The sequence below is a fragment of the Cynocephalus volans genome, chromosome 3, assembly GCF_027409185.1.
Source record: "Cynocephalus volans isolate mCynVol1 chromosome 3, mCynVol1.pri, whole genome shotgun sequence".
In the NCBI taxonomy this organism is placed as follows: domain Eukaryota; kingdom Metazoa; phylum Chordata; class Mammalia; order Dermoptera; family Cynocephalidae; genus Cynocephalus; species Cynocephalus volans.
In genome coordinates, this window is record NC_084462.1 from 16,436,854 (window position 1) to 16,461,710 (window position 24,857).

General features: G+C 59.4%; 1 protein-coding gene across 1 annotated transcript; it reads right to left on the reverse strand.

Annotated features, from left to right (window-relative positions):
* Positions 1–1,018: 1,018 nt before the first annotated feature.
* On the reverse strand, positions 1,019–24,857 carry MICALL2 (MICAL like 2). Its single transcript, XM_063091527.1, has 17 exons — positions 24,605–24,857; positions 16,082–16,130; positions 12,193–12,334; positions 11,070–11,260; positions 10,138–10,253; positions 8,600–9,403; positions 6,489–6,766; positions 5,685–5,778; positions 5,131–5,291; positions 4,620–4,775; positions 3,996–4,060; positions 3,799–3,922; positions 3,510–3,600; positions 3,302–3,375; positions 2,467–2,581; positions 1,603–1,649; positions 1,019–1,204 (listed from the first exon to the last, which is right to left on the reverse strand). Exons 1-17 carry the CDS (start codon positions 24,745–24,747, stop codon positions 1,128–1,130), a joined length of 2,727 nt encoding a protein of 908 aa, XP_062947597.1. The 5' UTR covers positions 24,748–24,857; the 3' UTR covers positions 1,019–1,127.

Consider the following 24,857-nt stretch of genomic DNA (forward strand, 5'->3'; position numbering starts at 1 on the left):
GGTCACCAAAGGCTCAGAGAAGGCAATGCCCTAGCCCAAGGCCACACAGCCGCCAAGCAGCAGAGCTGTGACTGTAAATACAGGCTCCATCCCTGCACCAGCAGCCCACCCTCCTTCTCCCATACCCCATGCCCACCTTACCACCCAGGAGTTTTGGCTGAGACCCTCCAACACGCCATGAAGGAGAGATGCAGGAGCTCTGCTCAGCGTGACCCCATGGAGTTTAAATGCACACAGCCAGGGGCTCCGGGCTCTGACCCAGCTCAGGCCCTGTCCCCACGTGCCACCATCTGGGGAGGACTGGAGCTATCCCACTGCTGAGGATCCACTGGGACCACCATGGCCAGGCTCCCATAGCAGCCAAAAACAGCACAGCAGGGCACAGCTGCAACCTCGCCCTTCCTGCACAGACAGGAGACCAAGGCCTCAGGAGGGAGTAGCTCTCTTGGCTCACAGAGCCTGAGGGGGACCCATCTTCTGAGATCTGTCCCAACACGTGTGCCCTCCACCAGAGGTTGGGAAGGACAGGGGGCCCCACCCCTTTGCTGCCAGGGCCACCAGGAACCTGGACCCTGACCAGGGGCCAGGGCTCAGATTCCTCCATCCCAGGGCCCTGCCCGGTCCACTCCCAGAGGCTGAGGTCACAAATCTCAGGCCACCAAGATGCCGTGATCCCCATGTGGGGCTAGCACCTGAGATGAGGGCTGAGAGGTTGCACAGATGCCACCATCCCTGTCTCCTGTGAGGCTCACGTCCAGCCCTTCTGTGTAGCCAGGGAGTGGCTAGAATGCCACCTCAGAGGGCCAGGGCCAGGCCCAGAGAGGGTCAGCGCCTGCCCAAGACCACAGAGCATGTCTGTGCTGGGTGCAGAGCCAGCAGCAGGTGGAGACCTTGGCCAGGTGCTAGGCCACAAGGAGCACGTAGGCAAACATGAGATCGAGCAGGAAGCCGTGCGGGCAGCTGCTTTATTGAGGCCACTCAGACGCCAGAGAGGGTAGCACAGGTCCTTGCTGCCCCCACGCCCCCTCCAGGGCCACACCACCAGTCCCTTCCTGAGCCCGAATGGCGGGGCTTGGGCCAGCCCCACCTGGCCCACTGGCAAGAGTCCTGCAACCCTGGCCAGCAGCTCACTGCGGGGTATGGCTTTTGCTCTTTGGGGACCAGATCTTGGACAAGCGGAACTTGGGCTTTTTCCTCTGGAGGCCTGAGGAGGGAAGGGATGGACAGTGAGGTGGCAGTCACCCACTCGTGGCCACTGCCCACACAAGTTCCCCTGCAGAAAATGTCCTTCCCTTCCACCCTCCAGAGTCCTCCCTGGACCTCCAGAGCCTGTAGGAAGCTGGGATCCAGCAGCAGGGCAGACCCTGCAACCCTCCCCATGTGAGCCCCCCCACGCTGACTGAGCACCCTGGAGGGCAAGGCCCTGCCAGCGCTCCCACACCCTGACCACATGCTCGTCAGCCACCTCTCAGCTCCCTCAAGGTCCGGGGAGCATGCACCATTAGGGAACCTATCTGTCCTCCTGCCACAGCTGCCAGCTGGGGCCTGGCACCCACCCCCACGGGGCGTCCTCTCCCAGCCCTGCCCAGCCCCCAAAGTTACCCAGCTTCTGGATCATGTTCTGTAGCATCTGGTCCTCCTCCTGCTCCCTGAAACAGCAACCGTGGTGGCCGTGAGGGACAGAACTCCCTGGATGGGAGTCGCAGGGACTGTCTCCAGTCTGCCTCACACCTGAGCCCTGAGCCCCACCTGGCAACCAGCCACTCGCCCTCTCACCTGCCCACAGGCCACATGTTGGTGATGCCCTTCCCCTCCCCGGGCAGGTGCCTGCCCTCTCCAAGCCCAGACTCTCAACAGTGACATGGGGACAGGAAGGAACTGGGCCAACCAACCCAGTGATATAGAGACAGGGGGTTCTGGGGCCAACCACCCCAGTGACATGGGGACAGGTGAGAAGTGGGTTGACCCATGCCAAAGTCCTGCAAGCTCATAAGAGGGTCACATTTGAGTTTGACCTCGGCTGCCGACCCTGCATGGCCTAGACAGGGCCCGTATCTGAAATGTGGGGCAGGAAAGCTCTTTGGGGTTGGCCATGAAACAGCACAACCCAGTGCAGCAGTCAGGAGACACGTGTGGCTACGTAAAAGTAAGTTCAAAATAATTCAGCTTCTCAGTCACATGGGCCCCACTGCAAGTGCCGAACAGCCACAGGTGACCAGTGGCTACCATGCTCGATGGGCAGATGACAGCACACTGTCATGGCAGGAAGTTCCACTGGATGGTGCTGACCCTGAAGGCTGGGGAGCAGGGAGCAGGAAGGGGCTCTGCGGGTGGAGAACCTCTGACGCCCGCTGTGTCTCGGGGGCCCCCCCCGCAAAATGCACACGGGGGCACACATCGTCTCACGCCTCCCTGCTGAGGTGGGCAGGAAGGCACTGAGAGAGAGGTGACCGGTCCCACACCCACCTGAGCCGGTCCTCATCCAGGAAGTCGACGATGTCACTGCGGTCATTCACCGTGTTCACGTACCGGTCCAGCAGCTCCTGCTCCCGCTGCCGGTCCTGGGGTGACTTCAGACTCTCTATGGGAACAGCCAGTCATCAGAAGGAGCCATGTCCCCACTGCTCAAGTGTCAGGCTCCTCCATTTGAGGAGGAGGGTGGAGTCTCAGGGGCACCTGAGGTGGAGTCTGCCAGCCTGCGTGGGCTCTTGGTAATGTTGGTTGAATGAACATCGAAGACCGAGTGTTGGGGGTCTCTCCTGGTTATCTCACCTACCCTCACAAGACGGCTGCCCACCGTGGAGAGGTGGAAACTGAGGCTCAGGGTGCCACTGTCTCATCTCACAGCAAGGAAAGGATGGAGCCGAGACTGCCAGGACCTGAGCCCTCAGCCCAGGGGCACTCACATCACCAAAACAAAATACCAACAGCACACTCTTAAGGAGCGCTTACAACCTGCCAGTGCTGTGCTGAGCGCCTGACTCGTATTGACTCATTGAATCCTCACAATCGTGTGAGATGGACCCTATGATGGTCCTCACTTTAGCGGGGATGAAACCCCGGCACAGAGAGGTCAAGTGTCTTGGCTCAGAACACACAGCTGGGAAGTGGACGAGCTGAAAACCAAACCCGGGCCTGCATGGCTCCCGAGTGTACCACACCACGACACCATGGGCGCCTCGCACGGATGACTGCCCCCAGGCAGCCAGCAGCAAGGCTGGAAGCCTGCATCCACCCGTGCCATGCCCTGGGGCTGAGGCTGTGCAGGCGGAGGCACCCTGGCAGGCAGGGGCGGACGCACCGGGCTTGGCCATCAGCCGGCGCAGCTCGCCCTCGATGTCCAGCTGCTGCTCCTCCAGGTGCTGGTCCTTGGACCTGCGCGGCAGACGTGGGTCTGAGGCCTGGCCTGATGGCCGGCTGCTCCCAGCCCAGAACCCGCCCACCTGGGAGGAGATGGTTTTCCAGGAGGGGACCCCTGTGGGCATCCGTGTGGCAACTGGATCTCTCACTTGTACATCAGCTCTGACTCCAGCCTCAGCAGCAGCTGCTTCTCGTGGATAAGCCGGAACCAGTCCACCATAAGGCTGTCTTCCGAGTCATCTAAGGAGAGGAGCCAGGCCGGGTGCAACAGTGTCAGGCCCGGGTCAGGGCCCCAGGGTCAAAGGTGTCCCCAGTGGTCAAGCAGGCTGATGGCCAGGCCGAGGCACTCAGGAGTGGAGCTGGCCTGGCCCAGGGTGGCTTTGGGGCCAGCCTGTGGTCAGCAGGTAACACAGGCTGGCCCAGGTCAGATCAGCTCACCTCCCTCAGCCGCCCGCAGTCGCTTCTCTAGCTCAATGCCCCTGAGCTCCAGGGTGTCCAACTCCCTCTCGATGTTCTGCACCTGCCTCTGGATCTCCTCCTGGGGGATGTAGTCTGGGTGCAGCTGGGGGACAAGGAAATGGTGAGGCAGGTCGCAAGGGCTGAGTTCCTGCCCCCTCCAACCCCAGCCTACTCACCCTGACGGGGGAGGTCACAGTCTTGCCAGGCGGAGCAGGGACACTGGCTGGGCCCAGGGGCCTCCCTGGACAAGGGGCAGAATGAGCCTCCTGGACCTCAGGGCACCAGGCCTGAACACGGCCCAGAAGGGAGTCTGACCCTGGGACAGCTGGACCCACCCCAGCCTCTGCCTCCCCGGATGTTCCTGATGTCACCACCTGGCTGCCCTGCCCCAACCCCACAGGCACCTGGACAGCACCTGCCACTGTCCAAAGGGCTAGAGCTCACACAGTCAGATCCAGGCCCTGCCCCCACCCTGCCCCCTGCCCTCCTCCAGGTCAGCAGCACCAGATACACCCCTTCTGGCACCCCTACCACCCGTCCCTCGAGCTGCCAGGAGCGCACGCTCCATCATTACCAGGTGCCTGTGACAAGGTGCCAGGAGGCAGCTTGTGTCTTGGCGTAGTCCTCCCACCCTACTCATGAGGAAGGGCCTGGGTCAGTGGGGACTCGGTCCTCCAGGGCTTCCTTCCATTTGGGACCCAGTGAGCTCCTATACATTTTCCAAAGCCCCAGCATCTCCTCTTCAGAGGAGGCCTCCCTTCGTCTACACCCCAGACAGGAACAGCGTCTCTGGGGCTGACCTGGTTTGCCATGAGCACAGGTTTTCTCCTCTTCCTTCTTCCAGCTCCAGGCCTGGGCTTCCTGCCCTGAGGGCACGGGCTGAAGCCAATCGCTAGAAACATCGAGGCTGGCAGGGACAGCCAATTTCCTGCGGTGGGACGGGGAGGGGGACACGGCTGTCCCCAGGTAAGGAGAAGCCTTACGTCAGGCCCACAACCCAGTAGCCTCCCCTGAGCCAGGGGCCCGCTGGGAGTCTGGGGTCTGTCCCAGCACAGCCAACAGCCTGCTCGGTTGACCCTCCCTAGTGGAGGGTCAGTCCTCACAAGCCCTACACCCACATTTGGCCCATACTGGTCACGTCCACAGAGGCGGGGAACAAACGCAGAGGCCACCAACTCCTCTGGCTGAGCAGGGCCTCTGCTTCTTCCCCCCATACCCTAAAAGGGGGGCACCACAGGTCCCAGCCCTGGGACCCCTACCCCCATAGGGGAGGGCCAGGTGGGCAGCCCTCAGGTTCCTGTCCAGCATTACCTGAGAGGGTGGGCCCAGGCCCAGCTGGCCCTGGCATCCTGTCAGGCCACACAGGGGTCAGGACGATGCGGACACCTCCCTCGGAGCTTCCTGAGACCTTCCTGGGGGTGTCCCCTGCCCTTGGCTCAGCTGGGACCTGCGGGTCCTTCACCTCCAGAGCCCTGGGTGGAACATGTGAGGTCAGTCCCCTGCACCCACCAGCCCCAGGCCCACCTCGAGGGGACTCCCAAAGCCATGTGCAGACAAGCCCGTGGCCTGAAGACATGGTAGGACCTGGTCTTGCCTGAGTGGTCACCCCCCTCCCAGCTCCTGAATCTTCTGCTACACACAACTGAAACGTACGAGTGATGTGCACACATCCCTACTGTAGTGTGTCAATGGGTTGATGCTGTCATGCACCCAGAGCATTTATTAAGCACCTCCTGTATGCCAGGCCCTGTGTCAGCCCTGGGACACAGGCTCCTGCTCGAGCTCATGTGAGCACAAATCCACAGGCCCAGGTGTAGGTACCACCAGGAGGACCCCACCAGAGCCCTGTCCCACCTGCCCCTCACCTCTCAGCCAGATTTTTCTTATCCACCGGCTTCAGGCGGGCCCTCCATCCTGCCGGCCCATCCTCCTGGCCTTCCTGGGGGCTGGCATTTGGGCCTGGGTGGGGGCAAGGAGATGGTTCACAAGGAGGGTGCACCAGGTAAGGGGGAATGCCTGCTTGGAAAGGCTGGGCCTCACCCGGTCCCATCTTCCTGCAGCCACCCCACCCTCAGATACCCCCCAGCCAGCCTGGCATGCAGGAAAGAGTGCTGGGCTGGGAGTCTGGAGACAGGCCTTCCAGACTGGTTGCCTGTGCTGTGTGTCCTCAGGGGAACCATTTCCTCTCTCTGGGCCTCAACTTCCCCTTCTAGCAAAAAGGCGGGGTGAGCCCCATGGACCCTGATGTGCCTGTGTGAGGTACGTGGCTAGGCTGCGGCTGCCCATCTGCAGGCCCTCTTGTCTCAGACCTGAGGGTGGTTTTGACGGTGGGGGCTCAGCCAGAGGGAAAGACGCAGACAAACGCTTTGAGCAGCATGTTCTCTGAGAAGTGTAGACCGGGGCGGTGGGCAAATGGGGCCCATCAAACAGTGTGACCCTGGAGACATTCACTGCCCTCACACAGGTGGAGAGAGTGAGGACCTAAGTGACCCTGCTATGAAGCAGGTATCACAGAGAACAGATACTGACAGCGGGCCCTGGAACACAGACCGTGAAACAGCAAACACTGCAGGACGCAGGCTGGGGAGAAGGGCAGCCACAACATGGGGTGAGACCCTGGGCAGAGGCGACCCCGGGCAACCTACTGCACCCCACACCCCCTCACCCACTCCACATAAGGGGGCTCTTACTCTTTGCCGTTGGGGCCTCTGGCTTCATCCTGGAGCCAGCACCCACCCTGCTGACCCCCGAGGATCCAGCCGAGCTCCTCTTGCCCACCTGGGGCGATGCGGATGCCCGAGAGGTGCTGCCCACACTCAGGGAGGCCTGTGGCTCCATCCTCACAGGGTTACTAAGGGCCCTGGGAGACGCAGATTGTGACGGCTTGACTGAGGGACTTACTTGTGGCCCTTCGGTTTGGGGATGGGAATTTGGGGTACGGGAGGGCCTGTGGGTAGGAAAATAAGCATCAGGCATAGGTAGATCCAGGAGCCTCTCCCACCATTAACCCCACACTGAAGCCCCTCAGTGTCCCTGGCAGCTAGTTCCCAACGCCCACGCTCTGGACAGGACAGACCACCACAGAGAGGGATAGGCCACAGGCTTCTACTTCTGGCATTTGCATATGTTGGTGGCTGATTTTACCCTCCTGTTAAATCAGATATCGGCTGAGATTACAATGTTCCAGAACATACCATACACAGGGACCAGGGCCAGAAGCACCTGGAACTTCACCATGGGGACCCCTGTCTAGAACCATGAGCTGGCCTGGGCCTGCCTCGGCCGATCTAAGTGACTCTCGGGCTGTGCAGCCCAGCCAGACACAAGGCCTCCTCACGGCCACGCAGCTTTGGGCCATCCTGCATTCCCCTGGGTGCACATGCATGCAGGAGTAAGGCTGCCGAGCCCAGTGTGGGGATGCCAGGCACCTCCCCTAGCCAGGTGCTCTGTTCCGCTGGGGCCAAGGCAGTTCTGTCGCCCCTGTCCCCTTTTTGCAACCAATTTCTCTCCCCCTTCTTCCCTTTACTCTGGGCTCAGGGATGATCAGTCTGGATTCCCAGGAGGAGCTCCCCCACTCTAGGGAGCACTCACACAGAGAGTCCGCACACAGCCTCGTCCCCCAGGATGCCCTGGACAGCCCCCAGTCCCAGGAGGGGCAGGGTGGATTTGCTCTTCTATCCCCGTGCCCAGCCTGGAAACCTCTGGGCACCACCAGCTGATCTGTTGGGGGCCGGGAGGGTCAGGCAGCTCAGGGCTAGGAATGCCTCTACCCTGCAACGAGGGGCAGCATGAGGAGTGGACACAGCATGGCTGGCCAGCCTAGAAAGGAACCTGCTTACTTGAGAGGTGGCTGCACTGGGCTGAATGGCATCCCCCGAATTCATGTGTACCAGGAAGCTCAGAGTGTGACCGTATGTGTAAATAGAGTCTCTGCAGAGCAGATGTAATCATGTTAAGATGCAGTCACACCAGATTAGGGCGGACCCTAATCCAACGGCAGCTGTCCTTATAAGAGATAGAAAAGAAGAGACAGACACAGAGGAGGCCAGGTGACCACGGAAGCAGAGATCTGAGTGATGCCACCACAGCCAAGGAACTCCTGAGGCCATCAGGAGTCAGAAGAGACGAGGAAGGATGCTCCGCTAGAGCCCTTGAGGGAGCACAGCCCTGCAGACACCGTGATGTCGACTTCTGGCCTACAGAACTGTGAGAGAATAAAGGCCTGCTGTCTGAGCTGCCCAGTGAGTGGTGCTCGGAAAACTAACACAGCAACCCTCCTTCATCCCGTCAACACCAGCTGCCTGGCGTCTGGGGTGCAGAAGGCACGGGGCAGGCGCTGGGATGGGCAGGGAAGGTCCAGACGCAGCTGGAGTCAGACAAGCCGGCACCCAGACCCAGCTGGTGTGGAGTTCCTGTGCGCCCTGTTCCCTGCTCCACAGAGACGGCATCAGGAGCTCACACTCGCTGAGTGCGTGTCCCACAGCGGCCCCGGCAGCAGTGTCGCTGCACCTAGTACCCCCTGAGCACCTGCAGACAGCAGATTTTAGGCCTCCTGCCACTCTGACCACCAAACATGGCTGCTCCTGCCTCATTTTACCCATTTCCCAGATGAGGAAATTGAGGCTGGGGGAAGTACAGCCCTCACGGTCACACAAACAGGGAGGGACAGAGCCTGGTCCCCCTCCCCACAGCTTTCCTCCAAACCCTGTGGCTTTCTAGGGGCCCTGCTGGCTGGTGGGTGGGGAAGAGCTGCACCCCAGCCCCTCCCTCTTCTACCCACCTGCCAGGAGCCTGAGCGCCAGCCTCCCCCAGCCCTGGAAGGGCCTTCCTGAGGAAGCTCAGTGCTTGCTCCCTGCTGCTGTCTCTGGAGGGAGCGTCCACTGGAGCTGGGACCCTGCCAGCTGGGCCATTGCTGGGGGGGACTCCAGATGTCTGGAAAAACTTCTCCCGGGCCTGCTGGGTCCTGGAGGCTGATGGGGTCCAGGCTGGGGAGTCCACTGGGCCTGGAGATGCTGAGCTGGAACTGAGCTTGGGCTGAGCAGCTGCCACTTGGGGGGATCCGCGGCCTTGTGGCGTGGCTGGGCGAGGGTTCGGGGCACTTAGGGGCACAGCAGGATGGGAGCTGACTGCTGCTGTGCCCTGGGCTGGTGATGACCACCCTGTCGGGGAGCTGTTGGTCACACGCATGCCAGCTTTGCCATCCATGGGGGTGGAAGCCACGTGACTTGAGGAGAGCCTGGGCCAGGCTGGGCTCCCCACCTGGATGCGGGAGGACGTAGTGGCTGGAGGGTCAAGTGCAGCCGGAACAAAACCTTTGGCAGTTGCGTTGCCCACTGCAGGCTCCCAGGCTGGTGGCCTGGACTTCAGCCCAGCTTCTCTGGACCCATTCACCTCCTGGGCCTTCCGCGGGGCTCTGGGGGAACTAGAGTCCATGGGGATGGTCCCTGGATGTCTAGGGGCCAGGCCAGGCAACTTGGGGCTTGCAGGGGCAGCTCTGGGCTGGTGGCTGGTGCAGACGAAGACTCCTGGCTCTCCTGTGGCCCTGTAGGCCCCCGAGTGCAGCGTGTTGGAGCACTGCTTACACCTGGGGAGAGAGGAAACGTCACGAGGGGGCTCCAGGCTTGCAGCCGTTTGTTCATGCACTCATTCACCCAGGTGTTCATCCATTCACACTTTCCCACAAGCACAAACATGTTCCCATATCTGTTTGTGTCGTCATTGATTCATTCAACAAATGCCTCTTCTCATGGTTCTGAACCATTTTGAGTCACAGACTCCACTGAGAACCTCGTTAGGCATGCAGACACCCCAGAAAGTGCTCATACATGTCAGTGCGTGCACACACACACGGGCCATGCTGCACTCCACTTCCAGGGGCTGACCCACTCCCAGCCTTGCGGAGTGGTTATGTAACAAGCAAGACCCTGTGCCTGCCCTCCAAGAGCCGCCAGCCAGGGAGGAGCAGGGCAGCAGGGGAGGGGCTGCAGATGGTCACAGAGTAAAAAGCCCTACACAAAGGGCTGAGAGGCAGAGGAGGGAAACTGAGTCAGTGTGTCTGGAAGGACAGCCAGGAAGGTGTCTCTAAGGGGACACTGGAGGAGGATATTAGGGCTCAGGAGGAGGGTGTCAGGTCCTAGGGTATCTAGGAACAGCTGAGCATCTTGGGCTATTGGCAACAAATGAGGCCAAGGAGAAGGAGGACATAGCCAGATAGGAGGGCGATGGGAGCCACAAGAGGTATCTGAGGAGAGGTGCTCACTCAGATGTGCAGGGGGAGGAAGATGCCCACTCAGGTGTGCAGGGAGAGGGGAGGCCCACCTGAAGCAACTCCGATGGTAGAGCCTCCCGTCGGCCAGGTGCCTCTGCACCAGGTGCACATGCTTGCCGCAGATCCCACAGGTGCTGCTGACTGAGCTGCCCACTGACACCAGGCCCTTGGGAGGGGGCACCAGGAGCCAGCTGACATCTCTGAATTATGGTCTACCCCAGCTCTCCCTCCCAACTGCTGCCCCACAGGCTGGCAGGAAGGTCCCATTTTACAGACTGGAGAACTGAGAGTACGGTCAGGACTCACGCCCAGGCCGCTGGACTCCAAGATCAGGGCCTCCAGCCTGGCCCTGGGGAGGGAGTTGGGGCCTGACTTTAGTGGTCCTGACGTAGGGTTGTGGGGCCAGAGGACAGATTCCAGTGCCCCCTGCTCCCACCCCAAGGCGCAGAGATCAAATCCAATTCCCAATTGCCAGCCCTATCTTGCTCCAGCTCTCAGAGCCTGAAGTGACAGCCCAGGGACAGCAGGGGGCACCCAACCACACATTATTATCCCTTCTCAGTCTCCACCTCTGAAAAGTGGGGGTACCCTAATTCACCTTACAGAGCTGGCCTGGGAATAGAGGGCACAACCAGTACCCCTCCCTGCCCCAGAGAGAGGTGGCCTGGACCACAGGAACCTGCTGTGAGCCCAGAAAGGTCAGGGGTCAAGCTCTGACCACCTGCCTGCCCTCCCTGAGTCCTGGTCTGTCCATCTGTACAATGGGGGGTCACAGTTCCTACCATGCAGAATCAAAGGAGCCCAGGGCAGCCAGTACTGGGTGGGCTCTTGATAAACAGCCGCTGAGGCCATGCCCTGGACCCAGGGGAACTGCCCCACCTCGGGCCCTGTGGTTTGGGGCTGCACAATCCCACAAGCCCCACTCTGTAAGAGCTGCTGGAAAACCCAAGAAACCAGAAGAAGGGCAGGGCAGGGCGCTTACAGCCTTCGGGGGCAGGCCCTCTGCACCCCCATCCTTCCGCTGGACAACAGGGTTTGTCCTGGCTGGGGACAGTGGAGGCCCCCGGGCTGGGGCGGGTGAGGGCAGTTTGGCCGGCCGGGATGGGGCTTTCTTCCCAGATGGTTCCTCCTCGGAGTCTGACGGAGGCCTCTTCATGCCGGCCATGCCCCCAACTGGCACAAGACAAGCAGGGGTCAGGACAGGAGGGTCCCAACCCAGCCCTGCACCCTGGCTCTGAAAGAGTCTGGGTGCCCCCAAAGGTCCCGGTGCCCAGGAGGGGTTGGCATGGACTGCCCGAGGGCTCCCACTGTCTGGGGGGCTGGGGATGGGAAGGGGCAGCCCCGAGGGCACATTCTTCCCGGCACAGCCCTGGCCTGGCCCACACCCCTTCCCTCCCTGCTCTGAGAGCAGGGATCTGCGGTCAGGAAAAAGGGACTTTTCTGTTTCTCCACCAAGCAGGGGCTGGCCCTGTGCCCGGAGTGATTCCGGGGATTTCTAAGGCCTAGAAGAGGAATGTAGGGGGTGAGAGGAGGAGCTGAGCAGCTCAATACACAAAAAGCTGGGATAAAGGCCCCGGCCTCTCCCCCACCCCACCCAACCCTGCCTGGAGGCCCCACCCTGCCAGGGCCAGCTGAGGCAAGAACATGGGCACAGAAGCTCGGGGTCCCAATGAGAAACCAAGGCCCAGAAAGAAGGAGGAGGGTATGATCATGGGCGCATCCATCCAGTCGAGAGGAGAGAGGACAAGCTGAGCCTGGGCCAAGCAGGGACAGGTTAGGGGCTTGGGGGAGCCCAGAGCCCTTTCAGAGGAAGACAGAGCACCAGGGGCACCACACCTGTGGCACCAGAGAGTCCTCCTTCCCTGTTTCACTTGCCAACCATGCACCTCCACTGCCCATCCCAAAGGGCTATGCTGGTGCCAGGCTGGCGGGGGCTGGGCATGGACTCTGAGAGGTCTGTGAGGCCAGGGGGGACCTGCCACGGGGCTGCAGCATGGATAGGGCTGGTGGCCCCTTGGTGGCCAGCAAGAGCCCAGGCGAGAATCAGCCTTGGTCCTGTCTCGCACAGCTAGGGTCCAGGCTGGGGGCCCCGGGGCAGGACTCACTGGGGGAGCGGCCGTGGAAGTAGTTGTAGTACTGGGACACGTAGGTCAGGATACTCAGCCGGTCAGGCACCTTCAGAGCCACCATGTCCTCGGCGTCCAGCAAGGCTGGGATACCCAGCTGCTCCTCGGCCACGCGGAAGGCCTGGAGGAGGTGGGTGGAGGTCAGCAGGAGCCGGATGGGAGAGCCTTCCCCCTCGACCAGGTCACCAGCTCACCCCAGGAAAGAGGGGTGCAGGCAAGAAATAAGCTTTGAGCCCAGAAAAGTCTGGGTTCAAGGTTTAAGCTCTGCTCTCTGCCTGTGTGCCTCTTTGGGCCTCAGTTTACCCATCTGAGGGACAATGAGCAGAAGTAACTCCATCTTGAAAGCCCTTACCACTTGCTACGTCCTTTGTGTGAACCCTGCCTGCAGAAGTCAGACAGTAAGTGGGGTAAGGTCGTCAGAAGAAAAGGTAGAAACAGCTGCTGACTATAAAGAAAGGACCTAATGATTAAGTACCGGTATGGTAGTGGCCGGTCCCACTACCCGCATCGCAAGACCACCAAAACTAATACTCATGTTAGAAGTAGTGACATTAGCTTCTTAGTAATGGCATCCTAGGTTTTTTCACTGCTTTGTGTGAACTATATAAACTTGGACTCGACCAGGAGGTGGTGGAGAAACTGCAAACACTCCTGGCTTTCAATCCATCATCCTGTAAGTAAAATCACCCTCTCAATTAAAATTCTTTACCTTTTCTGCATGGAAATGTCTGCTTTGTTTTTCAGTTTCAAGACACCTTCTCAGTTTGGTGGGCATCTTGTCTTTGCTGCACCTTCAGACACCATCTGTACAGCGGGGATCACTGTCCCGGCCACACAGGACTGAAGGTGGCTCCTCAAGGGAGCCAGTCCCCCGTGGGCTCTCGAGACCCTGCGTGGGCCCCCAGGGGGATCCCACCCCACCTGGACCACATCACCCTGGAGATGCCCAAGAGCTCCCTTCACACCCTGGTGCCCCACACAGCCCTGGCGGCCCCAAACCTTATCTAGTCAGAAAGCACAGGCGGGACCCACACCCGCCCAGACCGCTGAGCCCTCCCTGGGGCCTAGGGGGGTACACAAAGGTGGTCTGTGTCCTCAGAGCCAAAGCAATGGGGCATGAGGTACTGGAGGCTGAGACGGGTACACAATACACTGAGCTGGGAGGGCCAGGAAAGCTGCACTTATAGAGTACTTACTGCATACCGAACATGACAGATCTCAGCCTCAGCGCCCCCCTCCCACTCCACCGTCCACTCCCTCCCTCTAGCACAGAACCCTACTGGTCCTTTGACCCCACGGGGGCTCCGACCGCTGGCCCATCACCTGTCCCTGTCCCTCACCTGTCACCCCCCTTCCTCCTGGGCCTATCCACGGTCACTCCATGCACACCCCCACACCCCCACCCCTGACTCTGTTGTACTCACTTGGATATACCCCAGCTGGGGTTGCAGAAGGTTCCCACCTACTCAGGCCTGTGCCAAGCCACCAAAACGTGGCTACAGAAAAGTGCTCTGCCAGCCACCTGCCCTCATCTAGTCCAAGACCCTTGGGGGGCCCCCAAGTGCCACCAGGGGCAATCCCACCCCACTTCCCCTCCCCACCCCAGACCAAGTTCCCACCTTCTCTCTGCTCAAACCCCCAGCACCTCCTCCCTGCCTCACTCTCAGCTGGCACCTCGCCCCATCCATCCCACTCAGAAGTCAGAAGCCTCTGAGGAGACCCTCGGGGGATGCCCACCCCCACATCCCCCATGTCCCTGCATCCACCTCCCTCCCACATTGGGCACTAAGGCCCTTCACCTCCTGTCACCCAGCACGTGCACCCTCTCTCTCCTGCCTGGAGGGCCCCCCTGCCCGACCACTCCCAGCAGCCCTACAGACCCATTGAAACTCTCCCTGAAAAAGAAATTGCCTATTGACTCCACTTCTATATCCCATTTTTCTAGTTCCTTTTAAAGCAAAACTCCTCAAAAAATGTCATGTATTTTCTCTGCTTCCAACCCCTCTCCCTTGTAAGCCCCTCCAGCACACTCCCCACACCCCACCCAAGGGACCAGTCTGCTTCGCCAGCCCCCAAATCCCCCAGACTCCGGACATGGGGGTCCTGAGCTCCGTCCTTCTTCATGGCTCTCCTGCCTTTGGGAGCCCATCCCGTCTCTTGCCTATAAATATCCCATCCAGCTAGCGAGTTAGTTCACTTTGGTTACAGTGTACAGTGTGGTGCTGAAAACACCAAGGTCCGGGGTTCGATCCCTGTACCAGCCAGCAAAATAAATAAATAAATAAATAAATAAATATCCCATCCATAGCCTGATGACTCCCAAATCTCTACCTCCAGCCTTTCCCTAAACCTCAGGCTCGCACCTCCAACTGCCTACATGACCCCCACGTGAATGTCCAGCACAGTCCAAACAGGGGCTCCTGGGCAACCCCCCAGCCCAATGGGACTGCCATGCCATGCTAAGACCAAAGGCCTTGTGTCTCCTCTGACTTCTCTTTAAAACACATCCAGAATCCGACCCCTTCCACAGCCACCACTGGGGCTGGGCCGCCGTCCCTTCTGCCTCCTGCCTATTCTCAGCACAGGTGCTGTGGAGCACGAGGGGCTCGCAGCTCAGCCTTGCAAGCGGTCCACTCTCACTTGCAGCGGAAGCCATTGTTCTTTCCGCACCCTCACCCTGGTCTCCCGACTCCCTCCCCAAGTCCTCCTTCTGACCCCCCAGCTCTGTCCCAGCCCCCTCGCTGCTTCTCTACAAGCCAGGTGCCTTCCCGCCACCTGGGACGCCCTTTCTGCAGATGTCCACAGGGCTCCCTTGCCTCCCGCAGGTCTGTGCTCAGCGAAGCCTTCCCTGAGCCCCCTTGAAAACTGCACACGACGGCCTCCCCAGTCCTCTACCCTCTTCTCTCCTTCATTTTCCTGCCTGACATGCTAGATGGTTTTCGGTGCAGTCCAACAGAACTTTCTGAGACGGTGGACACGTTCTATTCTGCACTGCCCAACACAGCAGCCACCGGCCGCGTGTGGCGATGAGTGTTTGAAATGTGGCCAGCACACCTGAGGAATGAAATCTTTCATTTTATTTCATTTTAATTAAGTTAAATCTAAATTCAAATTGCCCATGTGCCGAGTGGCAAGTGGCAACTGTTCTGGCTAGGCAGGTTTGACCAGTGACCGTGCCATGTGCACTGTCCGGCACCCGCACTGGAATATCGCTCTAGGGGGCGGGGGCATGGACCCGGAACCTGCCTGGCACAGAGCAGGAAACGGCTGCAGAACCAGCGGATGAATTCCACCTCCTTATGCATCAGCCAGTGGAGGAGAGTGGAGCTTATTTTGCAGCAGGGAAACAGGCTGGGCTCAGGGAAGTGTCTCACAGCTGGGGAGGACAGGGCAGGATTTGAATCCAGACAGGGACAGGGCTGGGGAGGCTGGTCCAATGGGGTGGGGTATGGCAGCTCACCCACCAGGACCACCCAGGGGCCCTGCCTTCCCAGCCGCCCCTGGACCACTGCTTTGTCTTGCATGGACAGGGCTGGGCCACCCACAGGGAAGGAGGATCCCCAGCTACTTCCTGCCCCCTTGCTCTCCCCACCAAGGAAAAGAGGGGACCAGTAGGGCCTGGGCTCCAAGATCAGAAGCTCTTTCCAGAATGCTGGGGTCACCCCACTTAGGACTGGCTGCAGAGTCGGGCAGCAGGACCCTGGCCTCAGTGGCAGGACTCCTGAGGCAGACCCGACAGGAAGGTTTGATCTACTCAGGGGCCCAGTGATCCCTCAGACATGGATTGGGGGTGCAGGGCAGACCGGCTGAGCCAGCTTTGAGGCCGGGGCTGGGAAGGCAGGATGGGAGGTGGGTGGGGAGGACTCACCAGTTTGTTGTTTTCATAAATGTTTTCCTTCCTGAGAGCATTGAAGTTTCTGGAAGATAAAAACACCTGTGTCCAAAACAGCTCAGAGTCCAAGAACAGAGGGGCTGGAAAGGCCTCTTGCCCAGATGGGGAAAACAAGGCCAGAAGTGGCTTTTCAAGCTGTGAATGAATGAGGTCACAAGCAAACACAAGGAAGGCAGGCTAGGCACAGTGATGCTGCCCACACCTATAAGGCTGCTGCCACCTCCGGTTACCTGGGCACCCAGCTGGCCTACGACCACGATCAGTCCTTATAGCCTCAGCCTTCACCTCCAGTGCCCTGGAGAAGTTGAGCCCTTACCCACCTCTCCTGACCCAATCGGAGGTTGCACAAAACAGGCCCAGAGAGGCAAAGCCAGGGCATAGCTCAGAGTCAGTCACAGAGACCCGATGTTCACAGGGGAGGACAACACGGGATGGAGGTGAGAGCTCCATGGGCAGGGGACAGAGCCAGCGTGCAGTGAGGAATGGAGCTGTATGAGGCCGGCCACCCACGCTGCCCACCGAGGGCAGGACGGGCCCCTCCAGCCACCCCGTCTGTCCCATCATTCGCTTTTGCTTTCACAGCACCTCCCGTGAGGGGTGCTGTCCTCAGCTTTTCATAAACATCAACTCCCTCAAGGCTCAAGCCCATCCCATGGAGGGGACACTACTCATGTCTGCATCTCACAGATGAGGGAACAGAGGCACAAAGAGGCTCAGGGACTTTCCCGAGATCACACAGCAGCAAGACAGAAGTCAAAGCCAGGCCATGGCTCCACAGTCCAGGCATTTGAGATTCGATTACTCTTTCTCTTGTTCATAGTATGGCGTTACTAAGCACCCACCAGATGCCCAGCCTCATCCCCTGGGGGGACAGACCCTCAGGGCTGAGGATATTAGAGTCCTACCCCACCCTCTAACAAACACACACAAGCACTAGACACAGAGGCGAGGTCCCAGGCCAGCCTGGATAGCAGCACCTTCCTGGAGAGGCCAAGAGTGAGCACAGCCCTGCATGAGCTCCAGGCTGGTCCCAGGACTCCAAGCACATGCCCCCCCACATGGTCCACCACAGCACATTGCACACCCGAAGGATGCTCTGAGCAGAACACATGGATCACACTCAGGTGGCCCCAGTCCAGCCCCAGACACGGACAAAACCTGCCAGGCTATGGGAGTGTTGGTTAAATAGTGATCTGTCCGTCTGTCCACATTGCTGTCTGTTGGGATGTGAACAGCAGCCGTTGCCACGTCAGCATGAACTGGATTGTTCTGGAAACCTCGTGGCACAGGAGAGGAGCTCAGGCTAAGAGCTGTGTCCTGCCTCATCCAGGCCTTGATGTCTGACCTTGGGCAAGCCCTCTCTTCTCTCGGGGCCTCAGTTTCCTCATCTGGGAGGATGACTGCAGTTTCTGGTGGTGAATTTGACAGCTGTGGCTGCAGCAAGCAGGAAGACTTGTCAGGTCTCAAACAGAGAAGCTGAGACCCCTGTGGCTGCCTGGCCTGGGACCACCTCGCTCATGCCCAGTCTGCCCAGCAGAGGTCAGTCCTTGACAAGCCCTGACCATATAGGATCCCACCGCCCTGCCCCCCATAACAGCCCTCAGAGGTCTGGACTGTGAGACCATTTTACAGAGGAGCAAACTGAGGCCCGGGGGCAGTGAGCTGCCCAAAGCCGCACAGTTGGGTCGGGGCAGTGGGATGGGGGCTGCAGTTTGCCCGCCTCGCTCCTTAGGAAGACTCCCTGCCTGCCGCCCATCAATCTGCCCAGCTCTTCGGGAAACCTTCAACATTTCCGGCTTGGACCTCCTCCCAGGTAACGTGTTCCAGATGCTAAGACCACCCAATAGCAGGACAGAGCTTTTGCGCACATGACAAGAAGGTGGACAGATGACAAGACGGCGCCCTCTCCCCTGTGCTCAGTGAGCAGCGATAAGTGGGTTTCAGCACCATTGTGCCTGGATGATGCCTTCATTCAGCTGCGTGCACACCATCCATCCTGGGTTTGTCCCCAGATGTGGTGTGATCCCAGGAGTGTCCAAGGACACGTGGGTGGACAGCCTCCATCCAACACCCCTGGGACTCTCCAGTCATGCTGGCTCCTCCGTCCTCAGCCTCTGGGGGCTCAGGAGCACACTCTCTCCACATTCCCACCTCCATCCCTTTCAACACTCAAGCTCTTCTCCAGACCTTCCCAGGGTCACTGACCAAAACGGCCATATCCCTGGCAAGGATGCCACGGCCAGCAGGAGGGCAGGATAACAAGTTCTGTTTTGTTTCCAAACAAAGCAGGAGAAGGAGGCATCTGCCTCCTGCATTTGCTTCCATCTGCCCTAGGGGGCTGCAGTGGCTCCCCTCTACGGATTTGGGAGCAGCCAGTTGTCCCTGTGAAGCTATCTCATCCTCCACACCCAGAGTGAGTGTTTCAGAGGTCCAGGCAGGTCAGAGCACCCAGAGCCTTCAGGGCTCCCCACGACAGCGGTGCCAGTGCCTGCTGCGCAGGTTGGAAGCTGCAAGTTCAAGGACCGCCGGCTCTTGAGACGACATTCAAGATGCTTCTTTGGGCCTTCTAGGCCTCCACAACTGGGCTGGACCACCCTGGCCAGTCCCACGGTGACCACACCCTTCTGCACCAAGTTCCTCCCTGAGGTTTCCCACCCTCTCAGCCACTGGACCTCAGCTCAAGCTGCTCCCTGTAGCCAGAACACCCTTTCCCAGCTCTGCATGATGCATTGGCCAGGCCCCTCCCCAGAGGTACCCAGCAGGTCCCAGTGGACGCTTCTCTGCTTTGCCTCACCGAGGCCTGAGCTCATGTCCCCTGTGGCCAGAGGTGCAGTCAGCATGGCCTTAGTCCCCGAGGAGCTGAGCTCTGAGGCCAGTGTGCTGGTGGAAATGACCAATGTATGAACTGCTTTGCAAACCCTGTCTGAGAGCGCCAAGGGGAGACCCCACCCATCCCTCCAGGAAGTCCAAGGTGGCCAGCTTTCCACCATCGGGGGGGACCCCTGGCATTATGGCCTGATTGTGCCCCCCTCCAAAAAGACATGTTGGAGTCCTAAGTACCCTCTGAATGTGACCCAGTACCTCTGGATGTGACCTTATTTGGAGACAGGGTCTGTACAGAGGTGATGGAGTTAAAATGAGAAAACTAGGGTTGGCCCTTATCCAATATGACTGGTGTCCTCAAAAAGAGGGGGAATTAGGACACATAGAGGGAAGAGCACGTGAAGACAGAGAAATGACAGCTGTCTACAAGCCAAGGAGGGAGGCTGGGGACAGATTCTCCCTCACAGCCTCAGAAGGAACCAGCCATGCCCACACCTTGGTCTCCGACTTTCAGACTCCAGACCTGTGAGAGAATCAAATTCTGTTGTTCAAGCTGCCCAATTTAGGGCACTTTGTTACAGCAGCCAGAGCAGGCTAACACCACCCTGGCTCTGGTTGACCCGCGGGGAGGCGGCCAGCTTGCCAGACAAGGATGGATCAGTCTCGCCCTTGCTCGGCATGGGGAGTAGTTGCCACTGGGGAGGCAGCCGGAACCCATTGCCCGCAAACCCACCCACCGAGTGGGCTGGGACTCACAGCACACTCCTGAGATAGATCATTTTTATTTGAATTTTCATAATTTAAAATCAGGTATGTCTGGTACGACTCCAAGGCACTTTCCGTGGGACCAGGCACACAGTTGGCACTCTGTAAATGCTTGTTGATAAATTAACTCGTTCGATGCTTGCTGATTTTTTTAAGGCATTAATTTATTCCCTTTTCAACACTGGCCGAATGAATGAATCAATTGGGTCTATACATCAGCTGTGCGATCGTTCGTTGGTCAACTATCTGCCAATGTGTGTCCAGCCCGGCCAGGCTCCTCCCTGCTAGCCACGACTGACCCATGGACTGTAAACTGCAGTTTGTGGAGCTGAGCCGGCCTCCTGCCCCAGTGCCTCTGGGGGCTCTTGAGAATGTGCCCCTTCCAAATTCCTGGATGGTTGACCTCATGTGGTTTGTTTCCCAGAACAAAATGCAGCCACGCAGGGGATGGGCCTGGGCTGGGAAGGGAAAGAGCCTCCCTGGGCTTTTTTCCCAGGCACCTCCAGCACATCTGGAGTTAATTCCATCTGGAAGGGGAGAGAAGAGACAGACAGAGAGCTGGAGACAGGGACAAAGACTCACACAGAAAGAGATGGGGGGCACACAAGAGAAACAGTGTGCCCCATGAGGCAGGCGAGGCCCCCCCGCAAAAGTTGAGAGGGATTCAGAGTAAGAGCAAAACTGCAGAGGGACCCCAAGACACAATCGGAACAGAGTGAGGGTGAGGACCAAGGCAAGGGGAGAAGGCCCCAGAGCCCCCACCTTCTGTGGGTGTCGGGCCCTGGGCTGCCCTTGTGTGGGTGGGCTGTCAGCCAACCCCCTCCTACCCCCACCCCATGCCTGTTCTGGATGGCTCTGGCCGGAAGGCACGCAAGGGTCTGGGCAGCAGACCCTCAGGCCAGGGAACAGAAGGTCCTGCTGAGGGCGAGGCTGACGTGGGAGGAGAGGTCAGCCCAGTCTTGGCCAGCCTGCCCTCTGCTCTGGCCCAGGAAGGGAGAGAGCGCTGCCTCGGGAGGTTCTGGATGGGGATCTCTGTGTGTGAGTCTCACCCCTGACTCCAGCAATGGACGCATCTTGGGGAGTCCTGCCACCGTCAGGGGGCCACTACCCAAGGGGTCCGTGCTAGGCCATCACAGCTACCCCTAACTCTGGCCCCAGCCCTGACATTGGCCTCCCTGGGGTCACCCTGCCACGTGACGGAGGGGTGGGGAGTCTGCAGCAGCTCAACTTCATGACACCCTCTCCAGGACCCCTCCACCATCTCACAAATGGTCCCAAGCCTCAATCCTGGAAAAGGAGGCCCATGATTCTTCTCCTACCCAATGGAAGACCTTTTCAGTACAGCCCACCACACCTGCCTGACACCTGTCCCTCCCTCCATCGCAGCTCCTATCCCACCTGGGAGCCCAAGCCACTCCTGGAGACCTTGGCCCCTGCTGGTCAGGCCCAGAAGGGGAAGGAGCCTGGCCACACCGCAGCCTCTAGCCCCAACAGGTTTATTGCCCACAGGAGGCAGGGAGGGTGGGGCTGTTTGTTCTGGGAAGTTCCTGAGCTCACCTGGCTCCCTAGCAGATGTGGCGTCACTGTGGAAACAGACCCTGTGGGTGGGTGTCCTTGAGGCCTACCTGCAGAAAACCCACAGCTATGGGTGGACAGGGGTGGGGTGGGCATGGCTCAGGTAACCAGGCAGGGAGGCTGTCCCACCTCACTGCCTCCAGGTGGGCACTGCTGGGTGAGGCTATTTCCTGACCCTCAAGTGGAGATTCACACGCACATCCCGGTCCCCATGAGGCTCACTAATGCAGGTCACATGTGCCTCAAGGAGCAAGGACAAAGGACATGTGAACCCCCAGATCTCCGCCCCCTTCTCCCCCTTGCTGGCCAGGCAGAGGCAGAACTAGGAGCCCAAGTGCCCCACCTGGCTGGCTCAGTGCCCAAGGCTGTTCCTTTACAGCTGCTCTCCATGGGGGGCCAAGAGGAAACAAGCTCAGCATGCAGCAGGAAGGACTGAGGTCAGACAAAGGGAAGGACTTCCTGGTGGCAAAGCTAGGAATATGGAGACAGGATGTCCACGTTCCTGTGGCCGTAAGGTCTTCACAGGAAGGAGAGGAGGATGGGAGTGTTGTGGTCTGGGTCTCTCCAGGCCAGGGTCTCACCCAAAGCCTGACCTCAGATCCCTCGAGAAGACAGCCACACTGCGCCCGTCCTTCACATGTGTTTCCTCGCTTTCCTGGTGGCTACTGGGGGCAGTAAGGGCAGCTCAGGGCTTCATGGTGAGAAACCCCCTCCACAGCCACCACCTTGCCCAGAGGCATGGCAGGGGACAGAGGCAGTGGGTGTAGGATGGGAGTGTTTAAGGCATGTGGATAGGCGTGTGTCCCCATACTCTCATGCATCCTCCCCCAATACACCCATGGCATTCCTTCGGCCAATATCTACCTAGCCCCTACCCTGCCTGACACCTATGGAAACCTATTCTATTGCTGCTGTGCCAAATTACCACAAACTGGGGGCTTAAAATAACAGGAATTTGTTCTCTCGCAGTTCTGGAGGCCAGAAGTCCAACATTGAGGCGTGGGCAGGGCCACGCTTCCTCCAGAGGCTCTAGGGGGGGATCCTTCCTGCCTCTTCCAGCTTCTCGTGGTCCCAGATGTTCCTTGGCTTGTGGCTGCATCACTCCAGTCTCTGCCTCCCTGGTTACATGGCCTCCTCCTCCCTGCTGCACACAGGTATCTACCGAGCTCCTATCATAGCTACTGAGCCCCAACTGTGTGCCCTTATCTGTAAAGCTCCAACGATATGCCGCTATCTACTGAGCACAGTTGCGGGAATATAGCAACAAACAAAACAGACAGACGCCCCCACCCTCTGGAGCTGACAGTCCAGTGAAGACAGACAGACAATAACCAGGACAGCAGTATATAAGATAACTCTGTGCCCATGTGTAACTGTGGGCAGCAGCCTTTCTCCACTTCCTTCCTGTGTTGGCCTCTCTGCTGTCTGGAGTCACCTTGAGCTTTGATTCATTTACCTGTTCACTGTCTATCCCTGTAGCTAGAATGTTGCCCCCTACCTGGGGGACCAAGAGGACCTTGTACAGTATATAGTGCTGGGTATAAAGCAGGCACTCAATAACTGTCAGTGAAGTGAATGGATATATGCCTGCTTGTGCCAGCACACATACACACTCATGTGTGCACACCTGTGGTCACCTGTGGGCACGGTGTACTGGCCAGGCTCAGATTCCTACAGCCAGCCTGACCCCAGCACAGCTGGGAGCAGATGGAAACTGTCCAGGGCGGGAAAGGCCCCAAACTTCCAGTGACAGCCATCGTCCATGAGGCCACAGGGCTAGCAGACAGTAGTGTCATCTTTCCCTCCACTTGACTACTTGTCACACTGGGTCTGTCTGGGCTTCCTGGGCTCCATCACTAGCCAGCGTTATCCTGGACCCTGCACCCCCAGAGGGGCTCAGTCACCAGCCAGCCTTGCCTGGGACCCTATACCCCCTGGTAGGACTCAGCCTGCCAACCTCCCCAGTCTCCACGGTCTGGCCCACTCTCTATAAAAGCTCAGTTTCAGGCTTTCGATTTGAAGCACGTTGTGCCCAACATCTTCTACCTCTAAGGGCACTGAGGCACATCCCTGGGCAGGGAGCTGAGACTGCTGCCCGAGTGCCACATGGAGACTCCCCGGGTGGCCCCACAAATGCATTTCACAACCTGAGGACAGAAGCCCAGGCAGCTTGCTCAAGACTCCAGCTTCCCCTGGAGAATGGTGCTTGGGGGATGGCTCTTGGGAGTACAGGGAAGGAGCCCCGGGTGCCAGCCCTGTCTCTGCTTGATCTGCCATGTGACCCAAACAAGGGCCTGTCCTCTCTGAGCCTCAGTTTCCTCATCTGCACAGCAAGGGGTCTGACTGAGGCCAGCATCTAGAAGACCCAGCCCTGAGACCAACCAGGCAAACATACACTCCATCCCAGTCCTGGCTCCAGCCATGACTTCTCAGGAGAATGCTTTTTCCAGAAGGTGCCTGGGTTGCAGGAGGCCTTCTGAGGACCCCCTTCCTGAGCCACCAGCCTAGGCACACAGATCTCTGTCCTAGCAAGCTAGGTGCCAGTCATTCAGCCAAACAGAGTTTGCTGAGTGAATATCTGATGGAGCAGATCCAGGCTCAGGTCAAGATCTGGCAACAAAGCCACCCACCCCAAGATCCTCCTGGGCGGAGACAGCCTAGACGCCTATCTCCTGCCCACTTCCTGCAGCTCCCAGGGACAGAAGCCCAGCCTCCATCTCGTCCCCTATCACTCTAGGGTGCAGAGGCCTGGCCAACAGGACCTGGGGTCGCAGGGCTTCCTGCTCTTCATTGGTCTATCCCCCACAGTGACCCTGGGCTGCACTCCCAAAGATGCCTGGACAGGCTGGGGGAAGGCGCAGTACCCACATTAGAAGCCTCCAGTAACCCTGATCTGGTGGCTGGGCCCCAGGACAGTAAGGGGTCTCAGAGGGCTTGAGGGGCAGCTCTGATGGCCCTTTCCCAGGGATGGGGGGGGGCGGGTGGCCAGAGCCCAGGACACTGCCCTGAGTCACGGCCTGACTAAGCCAGCGGGGGCGGACGGATATTCTGTTTCTGGCCCAGATCCACTTGGTGGACGGGCAAACTGAGGCCACAGGGGTCAGCGTTGGGGGAGGGGACTCACACAGTGGCTTGTACCTGCAGGACTCGGCTCTGCCCAGCCCAAGATCGTCCATCTCAGCGGCCCCGTGGTCTGGGAGTTCTGACTCTGCACCCCATCCCCAGAGCCCGGAGCAGGTCTGGGCCTCGGCTTCCCCGTCTGTGTTAACAGCTGCATTGCCCATGCAAAGGGGTCAAAGAGTCCCGGGCGCACGGGCGCCGCAAAGGGTGACTCACATGAGGTCGGGCCGGTGGCGGTGCAGGATGGCGCAGAAGGCCAGGCCGTCGCGGAACGACGTGGTCATGTTAGTGATGTTCACGTCCCGGTAGCCCTCGCACTGCTGCCGGCACCACTCCTGCAGCGCTTTGATGGCGGCCATGCGGACAACGGCGCCCGCCGAGGCAGCGGCGGGACACGGCGGGAGCGCGGGAAACTACCGACGCCGTTTCCCCGGCCCGCGGCTCGGCCCGCCCTGCCGGACAGACGCAC